The sequence below is a fragment of the Lampetra planeri genome, chromosome 25, assembly GCF_965212315.1.
Source record: "Lampetra planeri chromosome 25, kcLamPlan1.2.h2, whole genome shotgun sequence".
In the NCBI taxonomy this organism is placed as follows: domain Eukaryota; kingdom Metazoa; phylum Chordata; class Hyperoartia; order Petromyzontiformes; family Petromyzontidae; genus Lampetra; species Lampetra planeri.
In genome coordinates, this window is record NC_136131.1 from 696087 (window position 1) to 716714 (window position 20628).

The 20628-nt window shown below is 47.6% G+C and overlaps 1 protein-coding gene across 2 annotated transcripts; it reads right to left on the minus strand.

Moving 5' to 3' along the window:
* Positions 1-2570: 2570 nt before the first annotated feature.
* On the minus strand, positions 2571-17590 carry GOLGA7 (golgin A7). Of its 2 annotated transcripts, none has more exons than XM_078605861.1 (5): positions 17567-17590; positions 7053-7178; positions 5750-5902; positions 4669-4770; positions 2571-3402 (listed from the first exon to the last, which is right to left on the minus strand). In XM_078605861.1, the coding sequence occupies exons 1-5, from the start codon at positions 17573-17575 to the stop codon at positions 3352-3354; spliced, it is 441 nt and encodes a 146-aa protein (XP_078461987.1). In that variant the 5' UTR covers positions 17576-17590; the 3' UTR covers positions 2571-3351. The 2 variants fall into 2 exon arrangements, with proteins under 2 accessions (XP_078461987.1, XP_078461986.1); XM_078605860.1 differs by lacking the exon at positions 17567-17590 and adding an exon at positions 13592-13689.
* Positions 17591-20628: the final 3038 nt, after the last annotated feature.

The window sequence follows — 20628 nt, forward strand, 5'->3', positions numbered from 1 at the left end:
GCGACGGATACCCGGGAAGCTAAACGCCTCCAGGGGCCTGTGTTGATGACCAGGACTCTACACGTTCATGTCGTAAAAGTTGTTGCCGACTCCCACGCTAAAGTTCAACGCCAGCCCAAATGTGCACGCGGCAACGGTGCACGCGGCAAATTGATTACTTTGTGTTGAAACTGCATTCAGCAGTATCCAAGGGTGGTGAGAAATGGCAAAAGAGAAGTTCCATCTTCAGTGACATTCTGTAGAATATTGAATCTAAAATTATGTTTCATTCATATGAACGTAATCGTTCAATGATTTTAAACTAAAACTAAACTATACACTTTTTTTTATTTTAGCAGGTAAGGCCCACTGAGCTGTTACATAGCTCTTTCTCAGAAGCGACCTGGCCACAAATTATAGCTCAACTATATGGCTCATCGTCACGTGTAACTTTAATACAGCCAAATACTCTAAACCAGTGGTTCTTAACCTGGGGTGTATGCACTCCCTGGGAGAGTGACGTGGCCAGATTTTTTAAGGTAAACCATCAAAAACACAAATTAAGCACGGGCACGTCAGTACAACTACAGTGTTTCATGAAACCTATGTATTTATTAACATTGTAGTGCATTAGCGCCAGCTGGTGGACAGCAGCGGAAACTGTGGTGGACAGACAGCACACACGCCGGTGAGGGTGTGCACGGTGTGTGGGCAGAGGGGAGGAACTGGGGTAAGGGTCACGGAGGACCCCATCTGGAGGCCCCTGGAACCTGCTAGCAGGTTCGAGAAGAGAAGCGCGATCAGGGCGGAGCCAGGCCGTGCTGGGAGCATAAAAGGAGCAGAGCGGGAGCTCGAGGCTGCCGGTTCTGGGAATGGACTTGTCTCGTCGTTGTCGTCTCGTCTCTGTTATCGCCGAACGTCTCCGCTAGATGTTGCGCTACGGAGGAGAGTAGTTGGCTCAGTCAGCGCCGTCAGTATTAGACGGCCAGTGTTGTGTACAGGCTAGGATAAGCTACTGTGGAGTGTGCGGACGAGACCGTTAAAGTTGTTAATCAAGAAAGTGCCTGCTAGAAACTGTCTCTGAATCGTTGACACTACAACATTATACATTTTTACAATTGAGAATCAAAGGCGTGCAAGGCTGCAGTAAAGGTTAAGACTACTCCTCTAAACGTGTGTTGATCCTAAATTTGGAGGGTAAACCCGGAGGACCCAGAGAAAAATCCACATGACCACAGGGAAAGAAACAGACTCCAAATACACAGGCGTCAGGGTCGTGATGGAACCTATGCCCTCCTATATACCAAGAAAAGTAATTAACATCTTGCTACCGTAGCGCCACAAGAAATGTTATATCGTAAATAACTAAAAAATACTTCATCTGCTTGCATGTACTTGCCTCAAATACTGCAGTGACCGACCGGTCGAGCAAAAGCAACACTGCAAGCGGCTCCTGCGTGTTCAGTGCACACGCACGACCCAACGCTGCTCGGCCGTCCGGTCCATCCGGGTGGCGCCGTGGTGAGATGTCAACTCCCTCGCCTGGTATGCAGGAGGTTGTGGGTTCGATCCCGGCCCCGACGCCTGCTGTGTATTTGGAGTTTGTGAGTCTCTCCGTGGATTTTTCTCCGGGCCCATCGGTTTTTCCCTTCCACATTTAGAATCAACATGCGTTTAGAGCATTTGACTGATATAAATTTCCACATAAACCACTTCCATTAAGAGGGCTCCATGTTTCGCAAGCGTAAAAGGAGGGAATAACTGTGGCCGAAAAAAAACAGAGCTTTGTATGGAGTGATTAGACTGTGTAGTTTCCACACAGTATTACGAAGCTGATGAAAATAAGTCACTCGACTAATTACCGAGACCTCGGCTATCAAATAGGAGTTGGTCATAAACAAACTGCATAGGTACGGAAACTTCTCCACGCTCTCCACAACTGCGCATTTCATGACATCAAATACCCAGGCAGGTGCTTGGTTTTTGTGGGGTTGATTTTAAGGCTCCATCTCCGAGTAGCATGCTCCAGGTTCAGCAGTCACATCTCCAACTCCTCCTCAGAATGGGCAGCAATCACCAGATCCGTATACATATGGTTGACCAAAAGGGAGCCATTTTTCGACTTCACCCGAGCATCGATCAACCTCCCATTGTATTTATACCAGATGGAAATTCCACTGGTCCATCCATAGAAAGCTTATCAAACTATGCGATCAAATAAGATGTGAGTGCAGGGGCCAGAGGAAATCCCCGTCGCACCCCAAGGTGCACAGAAAATAAGTCCAACACCTGGCCATGCAACTTTATCCAGGCCTGCCCACCATCATGAAGGTCCCGAATGATTGCGAGCAGAGAGTCTGGGACTCTGAAAGCACTGGCTTCTGCCATCTCTCATAGTAAGTTCCATTTCGCAACCTCCGATCTCTCGAACCTGACAAGTTAACATCGCTTTTCCGTTGCAGCTCCAGTCGGATGGAATTCACTTCCTCTTCTCTAAATCCACCGCATATCGCAGTCCGTGTCTCCCTTCTGTCAGAATCTGAAGACATCGCTCTTTCTCCCATGCCTTCAAATGTACTTTTCGAGTTCAATTTGTGCGCGTTACAATTTTTTATTAACGAAGGAAGAGTAGCTACATGTGGACAACTACAGTTGCAGTTTTTGAATCCGAGTAAGATTTCAAATTTTAGACACAACACAACGGCCGTGGCCAATTAATGCCAACATTGCTTTAGCCTCCGGCATCCTCCCCCAGCTGAGTGAGGTGGCACCACCATGAGGCTCATTTACGGCATCGGGATGAGAGCAGGACCCCAATTGCACAATTTCCGAGTAATTGATATCACACTCATCGGCAGGTTCCATAAGTGAGCCTCCAGAAAATACGGTTAAGCACGATACTTATCATGGATTTTCCAAGTCAATAAATAAAAACATAAAATAAAAACATAAAATAAAAAAAATGCAGTGTGTGCTGACTTAACAGGATAAAAACATCAAACTGAAACTCGCCACTTACAATGCGAACACTGTACAAAGTGTTGCGTGTGTACACAGCCAAACCGTTACCGAGTCTCGACGCGTGCACAGGGTGACTGGCAACAGCACAACTTCGCAATACTTGGTCATGACAATTATACATATAAAATATCACTAATGATTCCGTAAAAATGACCGACAAACTAAAAAGCTGATGCAGTGAGCACTGGGTAAATATTTAGCAAGCGTTTCTCTACCAAGACCATGCTGACACAACACCCGTAGTGATACCTTACAAATACAGAACGCGGCTGTGTTGATGTATTCCGCATGTAAACGGCCTTTACGGGAGGAGCGGCTCTGTCCATCAGTGTCTCTGGAGACCGGACCACTTTATCGGCTGCCGCCACTGCTGCCTTTGTCTTCATAGATCGATATCTCAATCTGGGGAACAAAGGTTAAGAAATGCAACGCACAAGGCAACAACGGTATAAATCCCCCTTGTAGCCATAACAGATGTTGGGGAAAGTGCTGTTAACGAGCACCTATGAAGGCCGGCAAAGCACACGAGGGGGTGGGTTGCAAGTGTAGTGGTGATAACTACTCGCTGTTCGCAAGCTGTGAGAGCGGATCGTAAACAACGTTTTCCCGCTCGATCAAACAGTCAGGGTCAAATGGGGTGAGGTAGGATCCGAACGCCAGATTGAGAAGGACCAATCGGGGGGTTCCACAAGGTAGCCGGGGATTGGACAACCCGGCCACGAACCAGTATAAAAGCCAGAGCGCTGAGAGCTCTTGGCCAGTTCTGCTACACGAAGACCCAAGTCGGCCGAAGACAGCTAGGACCCTGGACCAAGCCCTCCAGCCCTTATCAGGGCTAGGGCTCGGTGTAACCAGTGGTCGGGGGAGATTAGGTCCTGGATAGGCAGGACCCTGGCTCCCAGCCTTCCCGCCCTTGTGAGGGCGAAGGTCCTGAGCGACCAGAGGTCGGGGACCCGCCGGGCCAGCGGTGGGTCAGTGTGCCTCCTCTAGGTTCAGCCAGAGGATGCTAGGATAGCAGGGAGATTAGATAGCCTGCGAGGTCCGGAGGCTGTACCTCCTTAGAATAGGAGCTAAGTGTGAGTGTGGAGCTGTACAAGGTCCGGAGGCTGTACCTCCTCAGGGTAACGGGTAAGGGGACCGTATACCCCTTTGTGTGATAGTGACTGTGTATTAAGACAATAAACAGTGTGTGCCATGAAGAAGTTTAGAAGTCCGTCCTTTACAACACTACACAAGCAACACGCCCGGCTGCCTTTGTCTCCCCAGTGGTGATGTTTACCACACACTTCACCAAGTACCCATCTGAGGCTGAGTCAACCTAGGAGAGGCCCAGGACCAGTTCAGATAATCGTCACCGGTGTTGGCCATGAGCGGGAATCGAACTCTGGTTGCCGAGTTCATAGGGCAGCGTGGTAACCGCTACACTACCGCTCCCCACTAACACACACACACACACGTACACACTGACCCACTAAACCAACCACCCACTCACCCACCTTAAAAATCACTCGCTCAACCACCAACTCACTCTCACCCACTCACGCACACAGACATGGGCAATCGGATGAAAACACGCTGGGTGCCTTCCTACTCAGACGAGTGGTGTAAACCTCCACGTTCTCATGGCAAAACCCAGTCGCATGAAGGCGCTCGACGCCGTAAGGATACCACGCGGAGGCCTCTCTCGATGGGGTCAGTGATGAGCAGGCCGCGTGGCGCGTAGATCTTCTCGTTCTGCTCTTGCACGTACTTGGAGATCTTCCTGAGCACCTGCCAAGCATCACATCGACACGTGAGGTGCGTCACATCTACATCAAGGGGTCAAGCCTGAGGGCACGGGCAAAGAACAAACGCAGCACTCAACGCTCACAAAGCACATGGAGAAAGGTCAAAGCAAAGCAGCGTGTGATGTGTGCATGTAACCCTAACCCTTGCGTGAGAGAGATATGCAGTGACCCTGGCTCCACGTGAGAGACCTGGTGCTCGCATGCAACGCTTGAGACTTGTTTATTTTAACTGGGTGAGAACTCAAGAGACCAGGATCGTCTCAGTTGCAAGAGTGACGTGGTGGGATTTGCAGGTGATGATGATTGATTTCCGCACCTCTGATTTGCACGGTTGGCTACGTACGGTGCGAAAGAAGTTCCACATACATATGTAGGTTGTTACGTGCAATCCAAACTGAGGAATTTGCTAATAATTTTGGAATTTGGCAAATTGGGACCCCGATGACCGCTCACAATGACCTACCGTTGCGAATGACATGTAGTACAGTAGTCCCTTGGTCAACAGTGACATTGGTTAACGGTTCTTCGATTAACGTTTCGCCTCCCACATTTTGATGAATGGTATGTTCACGTTATGCACGCGGGCGCCAATTTCGGCCAATCCGAGTGCTGGTAAGTGGGGCTGAGCCGTGCCCTCAGCCAATCAGCGATGCCGATTTATGAGCCGTTTAGACCTCGACTGGCTTTGTTTACATCACACTGTTTTCGCAGTGGAAACAACTCTCTTGCAGACTCGGTGATTTTTACTTATTTTTCAACTTATAAGTGAATTCGATGAACAGTTATTTCGGTTCACTGCAGTTTTCGTGGAACGGATTAAAAACGCTAACCGAGGGACTACTGTATTTACATGGTTATTACACCCACGGTAAAAATGAGGGCGGCCGCTGGATTGGAACCACAAAGCTCTGCAATGGCACAGTTATGGCGAGGAACTTGCGCTGCTGGCGAGGGAGCGGCACCTTCTCGTAGCGCGTCTCCATGCACATGAAGAGAGTGTATCCAGTGAGGCAGCCCAGGCAGCTCTCCACGTACGAGTGCGCTCCGATCTTCTCTGCCTCCGTGTAGAGCTTGTTGAAGGTCCGCACGGTGTCCTCAAACAGGTTCTTCTCGATCTGCTCATCAGACATCGCAAAGCACACACTCGGTCAAGAATGGTGGCGGAGGTAGCAGCAGAGAAGCCCAGAGAGACTTTGGCTTTGTGGAGCGACAGGAGGAGGTGAAGTGTCTAATTATTTATTTTGTATCTTATGTTCTCCACAACGACGCTGATGACTGCCTTGTGTTATCTAAACGTAAGCCTGTCCCTCATTTCGTATCAGGTGACTCATTAGCCATTTGACACTAACAAAAATACATACAACCCAACAAACTTGACTGAACCATTTAAGAAAAAACCAAAGTAAAATTATTTACTTCTTACACTGTTAATAAAAATGACAAGAGGGCAGGGCTACACGATTATTTAATTATCGATTCCTCTTCCGATTATCGGTTTGATTTGTCAACTAATCGAGTGAGGTGTTTTACACGTGTGTCGCTGGTCAGGAGGTGGGGGGGGGCGTCGTCGGCTTTGGCGGCCGTGTCGCGCTGAGCGTGGCTGTGGGGGAGGGGTACGGAGCCACCATCTCTAAGGGGCCGAGTAATCGTCTGCTAAAACCAGTCATGTAAGTTCCTGATTGTCCCAGCTCTAGCTTGAGTAGAGCAACACCACAATATGCAAATATTCGACATACGAAGTTTCAGTAATTTGGGACGAAGACCAGCACTAAATGATTAATAAATGTAGCACTAAAAGGAAGTGCGCTCCTCCTATTGTGGATGATGTAATCATTACACGTCAGGTAGTTTCACGTTACACGCCATTTCGTCATGGGGCTTGGGTCTCTGTGTGGTGAGTCTATGGGTCCCTGTGTGATTTTATGTATGTACATTGAACCTCTTTTGCACGGTACATAGCAAACCGTGCTAATCGAAGGTGCGGGGGGGGGGGGGAACAACCAATACAAAGAGCTTACCAATCATTTGGGCAAAGGTCTTTTCACATTCTGCCACAATTTTCCTCATTTCGGTAACCTAACCCGAATATACCGTCGAAGACAAGCACATTCCATAGCAAAGCTTGCCGTACCAAAGCTTGCCGTACGTACGAGCGCGAGTGTTCCTCCTCGGCTAACCCACGCGACAGTCGTGGTGCCTGCAGCAGGCTGCACTCTAACCAGGGCGACACGTTACGGGGGAGGGAGGGGGGAGCAGCGTAGTCACCCGGGGCTCCAGCTCAGGCAGGAACTTGATCTGGAATCGGCAGGAGGTTCCCTCCGAGTAGTCGCGCTGCACGTACACTTTGGTGAGAAGAAAGGCCTGGCGTGAAAGGTCATCCAAACTGTGTGCCTGCACTCATCACACACCGACACACACACGTCACACTCCCATGCATCGTACTGAATTTGAAACACGAGCACGAATAGACGTTTAGCTGCCCAACCCACAGATACTTTACTACCACCACCAACTTAGATCACCATTAATCACTGCTGAACCTAGAAGCTTGGATAGCTTTTAATCACCGCCATCATTAACACCACCACCAACCACCATTCGCCACTAAGTGGTGGTGACGTCACTACAGGGCTTGTGCCAGGCCAAGTGCACTTTGAGGCCATGTGAATTGTCAAAGTCTCGCTGACAGGAGGTCACTGGACAGACTCAGGTGCCAGGGGCTGATTGAGATGTCTGGCAGATGCACCAGCTGTGCCCCCTACTGTGCCAACTTGCTGTGTTTTAGCCGCCCGGCGCTCTGCTCTTTGTTGTGAGCGTCGCTCCTCTACTGTTGTTGGGAGGGCGACTGACTCCACCAGAGTAGCCTTCCAATCCTGCGGAACACGTCCAGTGGTCCAGCCTGTTGTACTGATGTAATATTGGGCAGTCTGCACACAAGCGCCACCCTCGGCAATTTCCTTGGGAAGATTATCAAACACCTCAGCCGTGGCAGATTACTGTTACAATTCAGTGGGTTCACATGATATTGACTTCTCCAAGACAGAGGTTCTCTGCAAGCCATCTGGCTACCATGAGAGATTCGTTCATGAGGCGATCCACATATACAAACACAGAGACAATTTCAACCGAGAAGATGGATTCCGGCTTAGCAATCATTGGAAGGACGTAATAAACCATTTCGGATCTTAACTGATTGTGTCCACGTTTACGGTGACTTTCAGACCGCGTTCCACTCACTGACATGGACTATATATCTTGTATTCTCTGCAGGGAATGGATTCTTTGCTCCACTGCAAGCTTCCTATCACCACTCTCCCATTGACATATTTCGTTGCTTCCTCTTAGTACCTTTCACGCGACGGTCAATGGTATAGTGTATAACATATTGTAAAATAATAAATAGTATTAAAGTGTAATGTTTAATACAATGTATAAGGTAATATATAATATCGTAATTGTATAGTGAATATACAGCAGTGTGGTATACAGTTGGGTGGGTAGAATAATACATAGTGTAATATTACACTATGTATTATTCTAAGACATAGGGTAGTATATAGTAATACAGTATACAATTTAATGTTGGGTTTGTCTATGGCAGCATATAGTACGGGATAGACCCGTGTGATGTAAAGAAAAAGTTTAAAAAGTTTAGCTGGAAGCATATTATATTTTTTGCGACCTAGAATTGTAATGTATTACTTACGGTTAGTAGCTCAGCTTATTGAGAGTATATTTAGCATACTGATGATACGATGTAGTTTATACTTTAGCTTTTTACGTGGTTGTTTAGTTACTGCAGCTACATACTATTAACATTCCTTCCTTTATTAATGCTACCCCTACCCCTTCCCTTTGATGCTGCTAATCCTGCATAATGCATGGGCATAAAATGACTTTGAAAACCCCCCGCCCACCTCCTACGCATTTCACAAGTAGCACTAGTCGCATTCCTGCATTTCCCATAAATATGCTAAATTCCTCTTGATATGCAGATTATTTTGTCAAGGCGCATTTCCCCCCCCCCTTCCAAACCAGCTTAAATAGACGCTCCAAGCATGGTGGTGTTTCATTCAGACGCTGTCGCCTTGACAGACCTGGTCTTCACCTGAGGACGGCTGCTTGTGTTGTGGCCGAAACGTCGTGAGAATTATTTTATGTTTTATTTTTATAATTTTATTACTTCCCTTCTACGTGACTTTACCGAAAGAACCAAGAAGAAGATTATCTCTGCTTGGGTGATTTTGCAGGCCTGACTCTCGATCGCCTTCCGTACTTTCCTACTCTCATCAGAGTGGAATAGGCCTCGGCAAGGTAAGGTAATTTACCCTTTCTACCGGGTAAAAAGGTAAAGGTGTCGACCAAGCCAAGGGGTAAGGTCTAGGGTAGGGTAAAGGTAGCGCGGAAGAATTGCCCGGTAGGGTAAAGGTAGCGCAAAGTTTTAACCGGTAAATACCCTGTTTACGGCTCGCTAAAAGCTCTGTGGCGCAGTGCGTGGCCTCCATTTTAAATTGTAATCATTGATGTCGGACCAGATGGAGACGGACCACGTTCTTGAGGGAGAGGACGAGGTCGAGGATGCCAGCAACGGCATTTTCGGGGTTGCTGCGAACAGCAATCGAAAGGGGCAGCGGCATGCGTTCCCGTGGGAGCACACGCACGATTGGATGGAGGGTAATCCCCGTGTGCAGCAAGGAAAGCGGCAGTGCGTGTACTGCCACAAGTGGTTTTCCTCCCACACGAATGCGTCGGGGTGGAAAGCCCACCTCAAAAAGCACAACGTGCTCGCCCCAGGCAGCGAGGTCGGGACGTCTGCGTCGGCGAGCTGCCTAATTCAGCAAACGCCGAGCCGGCCAGCAATCTCGGATCGCCTCCTGGTAAAGTTTGAGAACGCGGTGGTTAATTTTGTTATCCAAGGTGCAATGTCTTTGTGAGCCACCGGCAGCGACATGTTCAAGACCTTGGTCCACACATTGACGCAGAGATACGAGGGCCCGTCGACCGCACCATCATTCGCAGGATTGTCGAGCATCACGCCATCATGCTGCCCATCGTCGGGGCATTCTACTCCAACCTGGACGTTGCCATCTCGCTCACCATTGACGGGTGGTCGAACCGCAACCGGAAGGGATTTTTGATGGTTACGGTGCACTGGATCGACACCAAATCTGGTGCGTCGAAATCCATGCTGCTGACGATCCTCGATGTGCAGTCCGGAAGGGGTATCGGCAAGCGCATTGGCACCACTCTGTTTGAGCACCTCCAAAGCCTCGGGCACAATGTCTCGACCAAGCTGCTCGCTGTCACCAGCGACAATGGCTCCGATGCGATAAGTGCTGTCAAGACGTTGTTCGCCCTGGTCAACGCGAACGCCGGATATGAGCAGTTGCGGGCTTGCCACCATATTCGCTGCGTGGATCATTCGGTCAAGATCGGCATCGTCCAAGTTCTCAAACTGATAAAGTCGACCAACGCCGAACTGCGCAAGGCGCTCGTCAATATCAGGCGCAGCAAGGTTGTCCAGCAGTTGTACCGCCGCGAGGTCGAGATCGCCAAGCTCGCTAGCAAGGAGCCGACGTAGCAGGACTCGTCGACCAGGTGGCATTCGACGTTTGACATGGGCGACAACGCCATCAAAAAGCGTGTTCCATTGGACATTATTATGGCGCGCTTCCAGGATGTGATCGGTGTCGGTGCTTTTTCTGAACGGCAGTGGGCAAACATCGCGGGCGTGACAGCATTCCTGCGAATGCTGCGCTAGGTCATGACCTCGTTGGCAGCTGACCGCAAGTCGACATTGGATCTCGTGCCGGTGACGATGGAGCACCTGATCCGTCATTGCGATCGTGGTGAAGCCGCTCTTAGAGCGATTGATGAGCCCTTGACCACGACGGGGATGAAGGCCGAGCTGGTGCGATACCGCCACCTACTGGTTCAGGAACCCGCCATTGTGGCATCCTACTTGAATCCACAGCTGCCGAAAACGACAGACCAAGACGAGCTAGCTACACTGAAGGCCACGATCCTCTCTGTCCTGCAGCATCGCTACTCGGACGTGCTCGCAATCCCGCCGACAGCAGTCGGCAGCTCCATCTACGACGAAGTTGATCGTTTTCTGAGCATGGGCGTTACGACCGACAGCGCCTTCATTGACATAATGCAGTGGTGGTCTCTCCGCAAAGAGCTGCTCCCTGCCCACTCCAAGATGGCCTGCGATTACTTGGTAGCGCCGGCGACGTCAATTCCCTGCAAACGCGCGAATAGCGGAACCGGGTGGGAGTTCACATTTGTTCGCCAGTCACTGTCATCGACGCTTTTCATCCAGTCCATGTGCTTGCGCTCGTGGATCGCGGCCGGCTGCCTGAAGGCCCCGTCTAACTGGGCTGGAGCGGCGCAGGATCTTATTGCCCGTCGTTCGTTCGAGGACGACGGCAATGAACTTGATCAGGTTGTTGATGAGATCGTCATCGACCAAGACAACTGGGATGAGGTTATGGAGGAGGCTGTCAACGACAGCCTCAACACCCGATTTGAGAGTATTCTAGATGAATAAAGCGCTCTACCTAGCATTTATCTATTATAAACATTTTCATGTGTAGTACCCCAGTAATAATCCTGTAATCGGGTAATTTGTATGGGGTAAGGGTTAAAGGTAGGGTCAAGGTAGGCTCGTTGCTTTTGAACCTTTACCTTTCACCTTACCTTGCTAAAGGGTAAGGGTAGAGTGATTGTATTGTGGCAAGGTAAAAGGTAGGGTAAAGGTCGGCTCGTTGTTTTTACCTTTTACCGTTACCTTGCCGCGGTCTACAGGGGAACTCTCCACAGCAGCAGCAGCGCGACTCACAACCTCCTCCTCGCTACACAAGAGACCAGGACCGGCACTGCCTGGTATCGTTTCCCCGTGGCAGCACCCTCCGTTTGAGATGTTAACTATCTCGCCTGGTATGCAGGAGGTAATGGGTTTGATCCCGACCCTAATGCCTGCTATATATTTTTTGAGTTTACAGGGTCTCTTCTCCCCGTGGTTGCCTGGATTTTTCTCCTGGTCCACATTTAGAATCAACGTCAGACATTTAGATTATTTAGCTGCTATAAATTTCCATGTGATAAGTCACTTCAATTGAGCTATAATTGTCGTCAGGTTCTTCTGATAAAAGAGCTATATAGCTCAGTTGGCCTTACCTCGTAAAATAAGTTTTAAAATAGTTTAGGTAGAAATGGGCAATTGTCACCTGAAGAAGCCACTTTGTTGGGCGATCACTTGTGATAGCCAGATCACTTCTAAAAAAAGCGCTTATATAGCCCAGCGTGGGCCTTACCTGGTAAAATAAAAAAGTTTAGTTTGGAACGTGGCCTTCCATCCTCCTCTCACCGCTGCACACAGAGCCGCTATTCCATCTCCACCGACTCTCTCAAGAGACACCCTGAAAGGCCCCACGTCTCTCCCTCCACCCTCTCTCGTGCTCATTTAAGGCCGAGTCTACCTAGGGTAAGCCCATGACCGGTTGAGATAATCGTCACCGGTGTTCGTGGCCGTGAGCGGGAATCATTTGCACCCGTAGAATTGTTCGCGTTACTGAACGTCGTGACCACAGAGCCACCCGTACAGCCTGGGGTGGACTGCTTGGCCCAGCGCTGTGCGTCTGTGAGGGGGTGGTGTGGGCAGAACCACACCAGGCCGCCTTTGTCTCCCCAGTGCTGATATTTTACGAGATACTCGTTTGAGGTTGAGTTCACCTGGGGGGAGGCCCAACCTATATGTTCGACGACAATGTCAAATGTAATTTATTTATTTGTGAGCGAGAATTTAACTCGGACAGCGTAGTGCGGTCTAACCACTGCTGTTTGTATTGTACGGTAGTGCCGCTCCCATCAAAGCAAAGATCCCCCGTGTAGCCTGTAACAGACTGGTGGGGTAAGTGCTGTTAGCGAGGAGCACCTATGACGGCCGTCACACGAGGGGGTGGGTGGCTAGCACCACGCCCGGCCGCCTTTGCCTCCCTAGCGGCGATGTTTACTCCACACCGCAGCCGGGTACTGTTTTGAGGCCGAGTCGACCTAGGGGAGGCCCAGGACCGGTTCAGATAATTGTCACTGGTGGTGTTGGTGGCCGTGAGCGGGAATCGACCTCGGGTCGCCAACATCACCAGCAACATCACCACCATCACTACCAACATTATCATCATCACTTCCAACATTATCATCACCAACATCACCATCACCATTACCAACATCACTAACATCACAATCTCTACCAACATTAACATCACCAACATCACCACTGCCACCATCACTACCAATATTATCATCACCAACATCACCACCGCCATCACCACTACCACCAACATCACCACCACCACCATCACCACTAACCAACATCACAACTACCACCAACATCACCACCACCATCACCACTACCACCAACATCACCACCACCGCCATCACCACCTCCGCCATCACCACTACCACCAACATCACCATCACCACTAACCAACATCACCACCACCATCACCACTACCACCATCACCACTACCACCACTAACACCAACAACCACCATCACCACCAACATCACCACTACCACCACAAACACCAACAACCACCACCATCACCACTAACCACCATCACCACTAACCAACATCACTACTAACCAACATCACCACTAACCAACATCACTACTAACCAACATCACCACTACCACCACGAACACCAACAACCACCACCACTAACACCAACAACCACCACTACCACCAACATCACCACTACTACCACTAACAACAACCACCATCCACTCCGCGCTGATCACCTCCGCCATGACACGGCCGTCCCGCCGTCCCGTGACGTCATCACCACCGGCGCGATGACGTCGGCTCTTGACGGGGAGACGTTCCCTCACAACGTGGTGACGTCATATACCACGATTAGCGTGTTAACACGTTGAGCTGAGCAAGGTGACGTCATCGCGCGGGTGTGTGTCGTCATAGGTCGGGATTGGGCTCCTCCCTGAAGAAGGGCAATTACCCAAAACGTCAGCTATTTATATATTGGTCATTTAAAGGCTGCAGTGTTGTTGTTGACGAATGTGTTGAAATGTTTTTTTCACTAAACTAAACTTTTTATTTTACCAGGTAAGGTCCACTCAGGTACACGTTTCTCCAAATTCTTGACAAACATGCTCCGTTGGTTAGATTTAAATCTAAAGGCAACCGCCCGCCATGGTTTGATCATTTGATTACTAAGCTCATGAAAACTAGGGACAAGGCTTGGGCATGTGCCCATAAAAGTAATTTGGTCAGTGACTGGCTAGAGTACAGGATTTTAAGGAATAGATGTGTCAAAAAAATACGGCATGCAAAAAATGCTTACTTTTCCTCCACTCTCCTGGAATCACATGGCAACGCCAAGTTCTTCTGGAAAACAGTAAAATGTATCGAAAAGGCATCTAACACAGATAATCTTCCCATTGCGCTTAACCGAAATGGGGACTTTTTCAAAGCCCCCAAAAATAGTCGAAAATTTTAACCTTCATTTTTCTGAAGCTGGTGACCTTTTTGATAATAAGAATAATAATAATGTATTGGCAGTCACCTCTGCTCATGTCCAAACATTAAAAAATGTAGTTTCCAGCCTATCCACGAAAGTAATGTTCTGAAACAACTGTCCTACCTCAAAGGGTCCTCCTTTACTAGAGCGGATAGTATTCCCGTCTTTGCTCTGCGAACTGTTGGTCACCTAATATACAAACCTATAGCCCATATTTTCAACCTGTCCATCAAAGAAGAACCGGTACCTCTAGAATGGAAACATTCCTATGTTCATCCACTTCACAAAGGGGGCCCTAAAGATGATCCAAATAACTACCGACCTATCTAAATTTCCTACATAGCCTTGATAATAAGCATGATCTAAATTTTGTCCCCGTTGATGAAAATGTTTGAAAAATAATTGAACTACCAAATGAGCAGTTTCCTGTCCGATAACAATCTCTTACATCGAAACCAATCTGTGTTCCGAAAAAAATACAGCACCACATCTGCTGCATTAGACTCTCTGAATCACATTTACAGTAGCCTTGATAATAAGCAGTACTGCGCCAGTATTTTTCTTGACTTGTCCAAAGCCTTTGATAGTCGACCACAACACCCTGCTTAGTAAACTAAGTTGCCTCCGTTTCTCCAAACACGCAGTGGAATGGTACAAATATTACCTCTCTTCTCGCACCCAAACTGTATTCATAGATGGTTAGAGGTTAAACAGTGTTAAGATAACAAAAGGGGTTCCACAGGGTTCCATCCTCGGCCCCCTCTTGTTCTCTCTTTATGTCAATGACTTGGGCACTGACCTGGATCATTCCAGGGTAAATCTGTTTGCAGATGACACCATACTGATTACTGCTGGCCGCTCTCCGGATGACGTGATTGCTAAGCTCTAGGGTGATTTCAACAAACTACAACATCAGCTAGTTGCTCTTAAACTAGTCCTGAATCACTCCAAAACCAAGGTGCTATGCTTCTCACCAGGACAAAAGCAGGAAGTTATTTTTCCCCAATTACATTCCTTAAATAATTATCAAATAGAGCAAGTCAAGCTCTATAAGTATCTTGGGGTCATCTTTGATTCAAAACTGATTTTTCAAGATCACATTGATACTGCATTCAAAAATGGGAGGGGTGGGGCTGGGTGGAGTTGGGAGGGTGGGGAGGGGCTGGGTGGGGAGGGGCTGGTTGGGGAGGGGCTGGGTGGGGTGTGGGAGGGGTGGGGCTGGTTGGGGAGGGGCTGGTCACCCCGTGGTGCCCTTATAAAACTCAACGTTTAACCTACTCACGCCGGCTTGTGCCCGCCCTCACAGTCGTGAATATTTGCAGAATACACCACGCCGCGGTTGACCCTGGCCATTGACCGAGCAACTCAACGTTCCTACCAGCTCCCTCCGCAGGAATGTGTTTATATTGGTAAAAAGACAAAATAAAAAAAAATGGTTTTCTGTATCGACACAAGCATTGCTCCCCCTCTTATGTTCCGTTTGGAATTGATAAAAGCTACCATACTTCCTCTAGATTTGAAGTTTTCGTGACTGCAGGGATCCACACTCTTTGGTTCGTTCGGTAGTCACGTAGGTATAAAATAAATTAAATCAAAATCAATTATTTATTTTATACCTAAATCAAAATCAATTATTTAATTTATTTTATACCTACGTGACTTTACCGAAAGAACTAAAGAGTATACTTCCTCTACTTGATTACTGTTACATCGTATATAAATCAGCCCCCAGTACTGTACTGAAGAAGCTTGACCCAATTTATCACTCGGCCTTAAGATTTGCATTGAACTGCCCATATAGGACCCACCACTGCGATCTCTACATTGGGTCAAACTTAACATATTTTAATGATCGACGGTTTGTGCATCAGATTTTATGTATTCATGATGTACTTACATGAAAATCAGCAGACTACCTGCTGGATCTCCTCACTGTTTCGAATAACAAATGTGACCTAAGGTCTTCGCTCATTTACCAGCTTCACATTCCCTATTGGCGTACAAATAAATACTGGAGGAAGGTCCTTTGCTGTTGATGCCCCCAGGGTCTGGAATGCTATCGCCAATAAACTGCAACTTGGATTACTACCTATGAAATCTGCACTCAAAACTGCTCTTGAGGAGCTGTACACCCCACCGCTGCCACTGCAGCGGTGGCCTGAAATCAAATGCACCACTCCGGATGTCTGCTGCAAAGTATCTTGAGTTTCGATTATAGTGTGCTGAACTTGAAAGGTGTATTGAAAAATGTTGATGCTCCTGCTGTTATGGAGTGACTCATGCTGCCAGCTGTGGCTGCAAAGTTTGGTCGTACATGTCATGTATATATATTCTTAGGTTTTTTCGGTAAAGTCACGTAGGTAATGTTTTTACCTACGTGACTTTACCGAAAAAAACCTAAGAATATAAATCATTGCAGTCACGAAAGCTTCAAATCTAGAAGTCATGTATATAGTTTATTGTTAAATTTGAATCACAGTTCCTATGATGACTGTTACATTGTTTTTATAGCTTATTTTGGTGATTTCGAAAACGTATGGTTAAGCCATATTTGTTGTTAGCCTGATGGCGTTATCTAAATTGTCTTATGGCTGTTATTGCTAGACTTGCATCCCATTGGGATTTTTGCACACAGCGTTGATATAAGGTGCTTTTTTCTAGAAGATTTTACTGGTTTTTCCTGGATGTTTCTGTTGCGCGTCGTCACTTTAAGATGTTCTTTGTTCATGTTTTGTTTGTTGCAGTTGCACCTGAGTCAAGAGCCTCATGGCTCACAGGGCTATACCTAATAAATTAAACTGAGCTGTGCAGCTTTTTCAGAAGCGGCCTGGTCACATGATAGCTCAACGAAGTGGCTCATCATCGTCACGTGTAAATGTAAAACAGAAGCAGCAGCCAAATACTCTAAACGCGTGACGTTGATTCTAAATGTGGAGGGGAAAACCTGGAGGAAAATCCACGCGACCACGGGGAGACATGCTAACTCAAAATATACAGCAGGCGTCAAGGCAGAGGCGTAGCTAGGGGGGGCAGGGGGGTACACGTGTCCCCGGGCGCCAAGGTAAAGGGGCGCCAAAATGACGCTTACAACGTTACATTATAACTTATTGCGGCGGGCGCGGCAGCCTGAAACTACTGCACAAATCTACACCTCAACCTAAAAGTTTATATATCCCGCCACACACAGCCTACATGTCATGTAATTACATTTTGGTACGCGCGCCTATTAAGAACTTACATGTGTCATATCGTTGAGGACTCTTGGACGCCGGGGTTGGAGGCACACGCATTTATTCCGCGTCAGTTGGCACAATCACGGACATACAACACTGGAGGGGGTATCGGCCCCCTCACCCGGCTAGCTGGGGATACACTTGCTAGCTATGCCTAACCTACCTCCTAGTCCTCCACTAACGGGCTAGGGGAGGCTATCTGGCCCGACACTGGTAAGTCGGGCTTACGGTACCCGGAGTCCCAGAGCACTGGCTCTGGCTCTCGGGACCACGCCGCTGGCTCGGTCCTGTGCGGCCCTGATAAGGGCGGCGATCCAGGGGAGTCCAGGGCCCTATCTGGACGATCTTCGGTCTTCACTGGTTTAGCTTAACATATCTCCCCGAGCCCTCCGGCTCATCCCCTTTTATACCAAACCCCCCGCTGAGGGGTGGGGCCCCGCGGGATCCCAGCTCCGAGTCAGCCCCCCAGGCTGCCCGATGCGGACGTCGCTGGGAGCACCTGCCCGTGCACCGACATAGCCACGCCCACTGTGTTTCTTTCCCATCTGATCCCATTGTACACAGCCCCTCCGTAACATCCCTACACATGGAAAAACGTCCCAAACAACAGACAGGCGCAGTCTTTCAGCCTTAGTCACTGGCCTGTTTTTTGGTGGCGGAAACTACAACAGCCTATTTCTAGTTCTTATGAGTGACACCACCACGCTCCAGGCGGCTGCAGCAGCCGCAGCAGCCCACGCACGTTCAATTACATCATCATGGTTTAAACGCCGACTAGCGAACGGAGAGGAAGTGACTCGTTCGTTATTCACCAATCAATAAAGCTGTTTACTGTTTCTGTTGTCTATTATTTACATAATCGAGTTCAAACTCACGAGCTTCGTTTGAGTTAACAAACGGTTTCAACAAGTGGAGGAAGCCAGAAAAACTAAATTCTCATGAAAACAATCCTAGCCACCGCACACAGCTTTTACTACATGGAAGGAAGCCGAACGAAGGATGATTGATGGTGCTGGAATTGACGCAGTGGTTCAAGCTCAGATTCATTTGGAAAAACAACGTTGGCGACATATATTGCAAAGAATACTCACCTGTAAGTTTCTGGTTTCACAAAATTTGGCACTACATGGCCATGAGGAAAATTTGAATGCGGATGAAAAAAAATGTTGGAAACTTTCTCGCGCTGATCAAACTCGTTGCGCAGTATGACCCATTGTTAGCAAAACACGTACAGCACGCAGGAGAAAATCCGGGATCAGTTTCTTATTTGTCACCGGAAATTCGGAATTAATTCATCCACATACTTGCGTCGACTGTAAAGAACCAATTGTTGAGTGATATCAGGAAAAACAAGTACTACGGTATCTTACTTGACTCAACTCCTGATCTAAGACATAGGGAACAGCTTTCTCAGGTCATAAGATTTGTGGATGTAAATTTTCAAACTAAAAAAGTAACTATCAAAGAATCATTTTTAGGTTATATCGAGATACATGCAAAAGATGCAGCAAGCCTAGAAAGAGTCATCGTCGAGAGACTGAAATCTGACAACATACCTCTAGCCGACTGTCGGGCACAATGTTATGACAATGCTGCTGTGATGACTGGGCATATATCCGGCCTTCAACAACGAATATGTGACAAAAATCACAGAGCATTGTTTGTCAACTGTGACAACCACAGCTTAAACTTAGCAGGAGTACACTCAGCTAAACAGGATCCACTTGTCACATTTTTGGAACAGTTGAAAGTATATATTTGTTTTTCTCTCGTTAAACAATTCGTTGGGAAGAGTTAAAAAAGCTGTGCCCATCACAGTAAAGCTGGAGCCTGAAACACGCTGGAGTGCACGATCAGAAGCTGTTAAAGCTATCTTGAAGGACTGGATGAACTAGTAGGGCTGCTAGACAAATTATCGGAGGACGTAACTATGACGCCTGAAACCAGAAGTGATGCAGAACAGTTACACACATGCGTATTACATTTTAACTTCATAGTTTTATTACATTTCTGGAATGTCATTCTTGGAAAAATTGATCGTGTTCAGAAGCGCTTACAGGATCCTACTATGAATTTCAAGGAAGCAGCAACTGATCACGAAGCTTTGGAGCATGAATTTGTCAAGCTTCGTGATGATTTGAGCCAAGTTGCTGTAGAAAACGCCAAAACAAGATGAACAGCCTGGGGGATCGATGTGGACAGAAGAATTAGGCGACGTCGGAAGATGCCAGGAGAACTGGCAAGAGATGCAGGACTTTCAGCAGAAGAAGAAATTGTGCGCGTTATGAAGAGCGTATTTTATCGACTTCAACAGGAGATGTCAACACGGTTTTTACGACTAAAAGACCTGAACACAAAATTTTGATTTCTGCTGGACGTCAAAACTCTTCTATCCAACACAGATGTCGATGCAATTCGTCGAAATTGCAAAGATTTTGGAAATTTCTATGACACCGACATCAATGGCCACGAACTTTTCACAGAAATTGGAGATTGCAAAATGCTGCTCAGTAACCGGAATGAAGTTCTACCAGAAGCTCCTTTGGATCTTCTTGGTTTTATTGTGTTTTATGGAGACGACATATTTCCGAATTTGCGAATTTCACTGCAAATGTTATTAACAATAGCAGTTTCAATTGCAAGCTGTGAGCGGTCGTTCAGCAAATTTAAACTTATTTAGTCGTATTTGCATGCTTCAATGGGACAATATCGTCTCAGCGATCTTGCTCTTCTTAGCGTTGAAAGAGAAACATTGGAAAAAAACAGATGTTGATTACGTGATTGACCAGTTTGCGACAGTGACTGAGTGAGCCATGTAATATAATTTCTATAAATTTGCTTCTTTAAATACAATGTTTCATTAAAATTTAAATTGTTATTCCTTATTCGATGTAATAGGAAAATGTGATTAAACGGGGGGGGGGGGGGGGGCGCCAATTTTATAGTTCGTCCCCGGGCGCAAAATATCCTAGCTACGCCTCTGCGTCAAGGTCGCGATAGAACCCACAACCTCCTGTATATTAGGCGAGGTAGTTAACATCTCCGAGCCACCGTGGGCGCTTGTGCA

Bases quoted from the DNA above. Each gene is read 5' to 3' on its own strand.
- GOLGA7 (XM_078605861.1), bottom strand. The intron at 5,903-7,052 runs GTGACTACGCTG...TCTGATGAGCAG, and splicing joins TGCCTGAGCTGGAGCCCCGG to ATCGAGAAGAACCTGTTTGA. The intron at 3,403-4,668 runs GTATCCTTACGG...TTTGTTCCCCAG, and splicing joins TCGAGAGAGGCCTCCGCGTG to ATTGAGATATCGATCTATGA.